This window comes from Protomyctophum parallelum (assembly GCF_964188405.1).
Source record: "Protomyctophum parallelum genome assembly, chromosome: 12".
Classification (NCBI taxonomy): domain Eukaryota; kingdom Metazoa; phylum Chordata; class Actinopteri; order Myctophiformes; family Myctophidae; genus Protomyctophum; species Protomyctophum parallelum.
Window position 1 is genome coordinate 9,315,072 of NC_139712.1, and position 6,983 is coordinate 9,322,054.

General features: G+C 46.1%; 1 protein-coding gene across 1 annotated transcript in view; it reads left to right on the forward strand.

Annotated features, from left to right (window-relative positions):
- The first annotated feature begins 4,571 nt into the window (after positions 1-4,571).
- LOC310868273 (polypeptide N-acetylgalactosaminyltransferase 11-like) overlaps positions 4,572-6,983 on the forward strand; it is a 19,550-nt gene continuing 17,138 nt past the window's right edge. The window contains exons 1-2 of the mRNA XM_083778626.1: positions 4,572-4,845; positions 6,876-6,983. The exon at positions 6,876-6,983 is cut by the window's right edge and continues 16 nt beyond it. Of these exons, the coding sequence (XP_083634752.1) occupies positions 4,602-4,845; positions 6,876-6,983 (352 nt within the window). The 5' untranslated portion in view covers positions 4,572-4,601. The remainder of the gene's footprint in view (positions 4,846-6,875) is intronic.

Sequence of the window (6,983 nt, forward strand, 5' to 3'; positions counted from 1 at the left end):
GTTTGGGGGCCGAAACATAAAAGGCCCTGTGTCCCCAGGTGTCCCCCCACTGCCCCCCCAGGTGTCCCCCCAGGTACGGTACTTGGCCTTGCGGACCTTCAGGAGGTTAGCTTCACTGGACCTGAGGGAGCGGGGGGGGACATATGGTTCAAGAAGATCGGAGAGGTAGGGTTAGGTTATTGAGAGCTTTGTAGGTGGTGAGCAGGATTTTGTGGTGAATTCTTTGTTTGACGGGAAGCCAGTGTAGGTCGTGGAGGACGGGTGTGATGTGGTCTCTGGAGCGTGTACTGGTGAGCAGGCGGGCAGCGGAGTTTTGCACGTGTTGTAGTTTGTTGAGGACTTTGGAGGTGGTGCCATTGAGTATGCTGTTGCAGTAGTCAATCCTGGATGTGATGAATGCGTGGATGAGGGTTTCGGCGGCAGTGAAAGACAGAGAGGGCCGGAGGCGGGCGATGTTCCTGAGGTGGAAGAAGGCGGTTCTGGTGATCTGGTTTATGTGGGGGAGGAATGAGAGGGTGGAGTCAAATATGACACCAAGGTTACGGATGTGGGGGGAGGTAGTAACTGTGGAGCCATCGATATTGAGGGTGAAGTTCTGGGTGGAGCTAGTGAGAGAGTTAGGGCCGATGAGAAGGATTTCTGATTTGTTGCAGTTTAGTTTTAAAAAGTTCTTTTGCATCCAAATTTTGACATCTGTGAGGCAGGTGGTGAGGGTGGTAATGAGTATATTTACAACTCAACTCGCCGATGAGAGTGAGTGTGAATAGGGCTGCAACTATTTTATACCATTTTTCATTTGTACAGTATGATATGTATGTATGATATGTCAATATGGTTAACCCATTCTGGGCGGGAACCCCTTTTGGTGTTCATTGTGTTATACTTTAGCTATTGAAAAATAGCAGATCTACAAGCTGTGCCTTTTCGGTGTTCTAAGCATTATGTTATACGTTAGCTATTGAAAAAATAGTAATTTTTCAAGATTTTGAAAAATCTTGGAAAAAGTGCCTCAGATCTTTGAATATATATTCTTACAGAGCATCTTTGCTTCTGGAGGGAGGGGGGGGGGGTCCCTGGAACAACATATTTTCAGATGTGGGTCGGCGGCCAGTTACATATATTTTTTGGGGGGGGTCCTTGACATGGAAATGTTTTGAGAACCACGGACAGAAAACCCATGCTGACCTGTGATCAGATTTATACGAGGTTTCCACTGGACCACACACTGGTCTGATTAACCCATTCTGACCTGAGATCCGATTCTAAAAATGTCAGTCGTTCTTCGATTTTTTCAAAAATAGCAGACCTACAAGCTCGTATCGCGCCACTCGGTGGCGCGATATGAGCTTGTAGATCTGCTATTTTTTCAATAGGTAAAGCACGACATGATGCTGACACCAAAATGGGTTCCCGTTCAGAATGGGTTAAAGGTGCCAGCTGTGCCTCTAGGAGCCAACTATTGTTTTAGTTTTTGACAATTTGTTATGACTTTGCTTGTCCCCCGTATAGCGGCCATGGGTCTGAACCATAGTCTGTAAAAACGATGGACAAAGCGTTCCCCGGGTCTAACATGAACGTAAAATGAAGCCCGTCAGTCCTTGAATTGTAAGTCGCCATCTTTCTAGATCCGTTTGGGCCCAGCTGGCCCATTGGCTGGCCCCAGACAACGAGGCGGGACTCCCCCCCCCCCCCCCCCCCCCTTCTTCTTAGTTGGTTTTTATTTTGACTCGAGTGGGTGGGGAATCCCGATCATAGACTGTAACAGTAGCCACGCCCCTCAGAACATATATACGCGACTTTATGGTCATTTCTTTTAATAAATGGGACCATCATTTTCCAAAAAGAATATTATGACATTAGAAATGAGACTTTAAACTAGTGACTGGAAGCAGAAAGTATTCATGAACATGTTTATTAAGGTAATACAGTCTAGGTGAAGTTGGGCCCAAATACATGGACTTCTATGGGGCTATGGGTTTTTTTTGGGGCCCAATGACAGCGCCACAACAGGCCATTATATGAACTTTCAGGAAATCCTGATTTCCTTGTGGTTTCACAAAATATCTGTCTGACTGCCCCCCTGGTCTGAACTCTGGGCTGCTAGAAACTCCCGAACTGCCAATCTGTGTTAGACTGTTTAACATATCTCTTCTCCTCGAGTTTTGTCTGCCTCACGGTTTTTGTTGTTGTATAAATGTCACCGACAACCTTGGGTTTCCCAGGAAAACAAAGCGATATTGGAGCCGCAGCTGGCGTGATGATGGAAAGGCGTAAACCTATGCTAGGTGTATAAAACACGTCCAGAGACGCTTGTAAGATCTCGTCTCTGGAATGAACCCATAAATATGAATTTTCTATTAAAGAAGTTTCATCTGTTGTAATTAATTAACCCATTCTGACCGGGCACCCATTTTGGTGTTAGCATCATGTTATGCTTTATCTATTGAAAAATAGCAGATCTACAAGCTCATATCGCGCCACCGAGTGGCGCGATACGAGCTTGTAGGTCTGCTATTTTTGAACGACTGACATTTTTTTAATCTGATTTCAGGTCAGAATGGGTTTAATCAGACCAGTGTGTGTCCGGCGGAAACCTCGTATGAATCTGATCTCAGGTCAGAATGGGTTAATATCTTGTCAGATGGACGTGGAACCGGCATTTACTAGAGCAGTGGTTTTCGACCCCGTTCATATCGAGGCCCATTGTTAATTCGGCTTCTGCAACCCCCGCAAGAATGGACCCTTCCACCGACAGCAGCCAATCACTAAGGGCCCCTTCGCTCAGAAGGCGGGGCCGAGGGGGCGCCCGTGGCCAATAAGGGAGCAGAGCTCCCTGAAATGGGTTAGTGGCCCATTTCTCTCGTACGTTGTTGCTTCGGACCACCTGATGAGATTTAGCCTCTCGGACCCCAAAACCTAGAGGATTCTGTTGTCGTCGGATAAGGTTTTGTCCACATGATTGATGTTGGTATACTATTAGGAGAGATAACAGGCAAAACGTTGATCAAAATGACAATTTTCCTTCTACATTCTCTAATTGTGTAGACTTCTTAAGTTATTGCGAATGAATGAATGCAGATGTACGGGTCCATGATTTAGTTTAATGTTACGCTCTCAAGAGTTAATGACCTATAAGGGTCCATTTGCTTACCAACTCTCCTTCATTTAAATGGGGACCTTGTAGGTCTGCTATTTTTGAAAAATCTTTGAATATATATATTCTTGCTTCTGATAGCGTTTTTAACTCAAACCTTGGCTTCTGCGAGGTCCCTGGATTGGAACAACATATTTTCAGATGGGGCTCGGTGTCCAATTACATATAATCTTGGGGGTCCTTGACATGACACTGGATGGACTGCGACACTCTCTATAGGAAGAGCGTTCCAGAGTTTGGTCGCTGCTACACTACAGCCTGAAAAGCTTTGTCACCTTTTGTCTTTAGTTTGGTCGGAGGGTGGGTCTATAAACGGGCCCCGGTTCTGTGCAGACCTGAGGGCTCTGCTGGGCACACAACGTGGCACCAGGTCAATTAAAACTCACCCAGTGTCACAGGACGCCTATAATGAGTCGCTTCCCCCCCTTATGTAACCCGGGTGGGGGGCCTGACCACGCATGGCTCTAAAAGTGAGCACCAGAACCTTAAAGGGATTGTGACATTAAAAAAAAGGTTTTGGAATTGTTCTTGTTTTTTTTTAGGTTATCTAATCTCAATTGCACCCAAAAAACATGAACTTTTAACATTCAGTAGATTTTCTGTGATCTGGGGTTTTCTGGCTCAAACAGGTGCTCTGATTTGCCGGCAGTAAGTGACATCACTTACTGCAAATCCCATATATGTCAATGGGATTTGCCAGCAGATGTCACTGTTTCAGTGTGTTGCCTGTTTTCATTGTAGCTCAAAAGGCCCAAAAAACCCCAAAGAAAACTTCAGACCACAGAAAATCCACTGAATGTTCAAAGTTCAGGTTTTTTTGGGTGTAATTGAGGTCATAAAACCTAAAAGAAAAAAGTAAAAGAAAAATAAATGAAAATGAATGTCATAAAACCTTTAAAAACTGGACCCTGAACTTCACCGGGAGCCTGCAGTCAGTGCAAGGAGGGCCAGGACTGGCCGGCGTGTTGTGGCAGCGTCCACTGGACCACGGTTAGAAGTCTGCAGGCTGCAGAGTTTTGGATCGGTTTCGGAGGCGGTTCCGTGGAGGTTTTTTGTTTAAAACGGGTAAAAAAAGAGAGTTGCAATTAGTCCAGGCGTGAAAGAATGCGAACGCATGAATAATGAGTTCCAGTTCTGTTTGTATGAGACTATATATGGATCTGAGCCCGGCGATTGTTTCTGAGGTGGAAAAAGCATGTCCGGGGGAACTGATTTGTCGTGAGTGTCGACTGGGGTGCATCGACTGATCAAAGCAGACGCCAAGGTTTCCGAGGGTAGGACGCACTGGTGGTCCCCGGGCCGGACCACTGGTTGAAAACCACTGTACTAGTGGAATATAAAGCTATCATAGTTGCTATACTACTTGAATGTTGTCGGACATGAAATAATCTCTCTCTCTCTCTCCCCCTCCAGCTGTGTAATGTAAGACGATGCTCTCTCGCCCACCATGACCGGTGCAACATGGAGGTATTTCTTCTATGGTTGCCTCTTCACCTCGGTCACCTGGTCCGTCCTCCTCTTCCTCTACTTCAACCTGGCGAGCGACCCCGCCCACCTCCGCGCCCCCCTGCTCCCCCGCAAGAATGGACCCTACCACCGGCCGCAGCCAATCACTAAGGGCCCCTTCGCTCAGAAGGCGGGCCGAGGAGGGGCGCCCGTGGCCAATAAGGGAGCAGAGCTCCCTGAAATGGGTTAGTGGCCTTTTTTTTTCTTCTCTCGTCGTTGTTGTTTTTCATCCCTTTTTGTCTCCACCAGGCCGAAGGCATGGGGGGAGAGTATGTTTTGCACTCCGTCCGTCCGTCCGTCCGTGTGTGTGTCCGTCCGTCCGTGTGTCCGTGAGCAGCTAATCTCCGGCACCGTTAACCCGGTCCATGCCAAATTTTGCACACACACTCCCTGGATGCCAACGATGAACCTCTGCCCCAAACTTTCCAGAACGGCCTGTTATAGCGCCACCAGGAGGCCGCTTTGTGCAAAACAAGTTTTTGCACAGTACACCTACAGATTTTGTCCAAACATCACGCAAATTGGTACACAGTCTCTCTAGAGCCATTCAACGAAACCGGTCTTTCAGATTTCTCAGACTCCATCCTGATTGGTTAAGATTGGCTTCCAGGCCCATGCCGTAGCGTAACGGTCTGGGCACCGGACTGGTGATCCAGTCGCGGTGTGCCGCGGGTTCGACTCCCGGACCCGACACGGCCTTTACCGCATGTCATCCCCCCATCTCTCTCCCGTTTCCTGTCAGCCTACTATCTGTCGCTTAAAAAAAAAATCAATAAAAGGCGTAAGCCGCAAAAAAAAAATCTTAAAAAATAAAAAAAAGATTGGCTTCCAAAGTTCACAGGAGTGCTCAGTTTCAAACAAAATGCTGCAAATCATGAACACATCGCGTGATTTCCGTGAAATTGTGCACCCACATTCCCACTAGGCTGAGGACGAAATGCCACATGAACAATTTCAACTCAGCCTCAAGGTGGCGCTATAACTGGCCGAAAAGTGTTTTTACCTCTAACTGCACGGATCTGTGGATAACTTTGTATGCCAACTCCCTAGAGGCCAAGGAAAAACCTTTGCCTGGAATTTTTCACATCTGCTCTTTATAGCGCCACCAGGAGGCCGACATATGTAAAACACATTTTCTATTATTACTCCTTCAGATTTTATCCAAATTTCACGCAAATCGGTACACATGATCTCCATAGTCATGTGATCAAGACAGGTTTGTTTGATTTCTCATATTCCATGATTGGCCACGATTGGCTCCTACAGTTTTCAGGAGTAGCCCGCTTTGTACAAATCGCCACAACACCTCAACGCAGCGTCCGATTGCGATGAAACTGTGCACGCATATTCCCACTAGGCTGAGGAAGAAATCCTGGTGGAGACCTGTGCCCAGAAGGGCACTTTTTCTAGTTTTTTTTGTATTCGTTTTTTAGTTTTTTGTCGTTATGCCATTTAATTCCTCCCCAAACACATTTCTGTGTGAATTCAATTCAATTCAATCGAGCTTTATTGGCATGAGGAAACGTATGTTTATATTGCCAAAGCAAGTTGAAAATGGTGGAGTATACAGTTGGAGGGGGTACAGCATGTTGTAAACAGAGCTATAGGTCGCATTGTGTAGTTGTATACATGTTATACAGGGTATAACGCTTGAAACAAATGGCAGCCCTCGTTTGACATGAACTGTACAGTGTACACACATATATATATATATATATATATATATATATATATTCATGTGATATACATATGTGCTAATGAAAAAATGTGTCCCTCCCCAACCCGTCCTTGTCCAATAGGTACATTAGCAGCGAGGAGACAGGGCAAGCTGTCCTTCTCATCCGTAGAGACGCATGTTAAATGACAGGATTTCTCCATATAAATAATCCATCATTTCAGTAGCAAGAGCATCAACATGTCCTCTAAAATCTAGTCAACCAGGCCTGCACTGGACAAAATGTGCATGGCATTATTTAAATAAACTAGAAATATGAGGAAATGACAGAGGAAGAAACGGCATCCAACAATCAACTTAACACTGACGGCTATGAAGAAAGAATGCCCGGCATAGCTAACTAAACTATTTGAATTGGCATTTGGTTTAGCTTTTTTTTGGGTTGGGGTTTATTGAGGGTGCTAATTCCTGTACACACAGATGTCCAGCAGATGGGGCTAAGTGCTCACAAAGCTCTCTCTGTCCCTCCCTCCCCTCCAGGTATGATCTACACAGCGTCAGACCAGCAGATCCGAGATCAGGGTTATCACAAACACGCCTTCAATGTTCTCATCTCCAACAGACTGGGGTCACACAGACAGCTGCCAG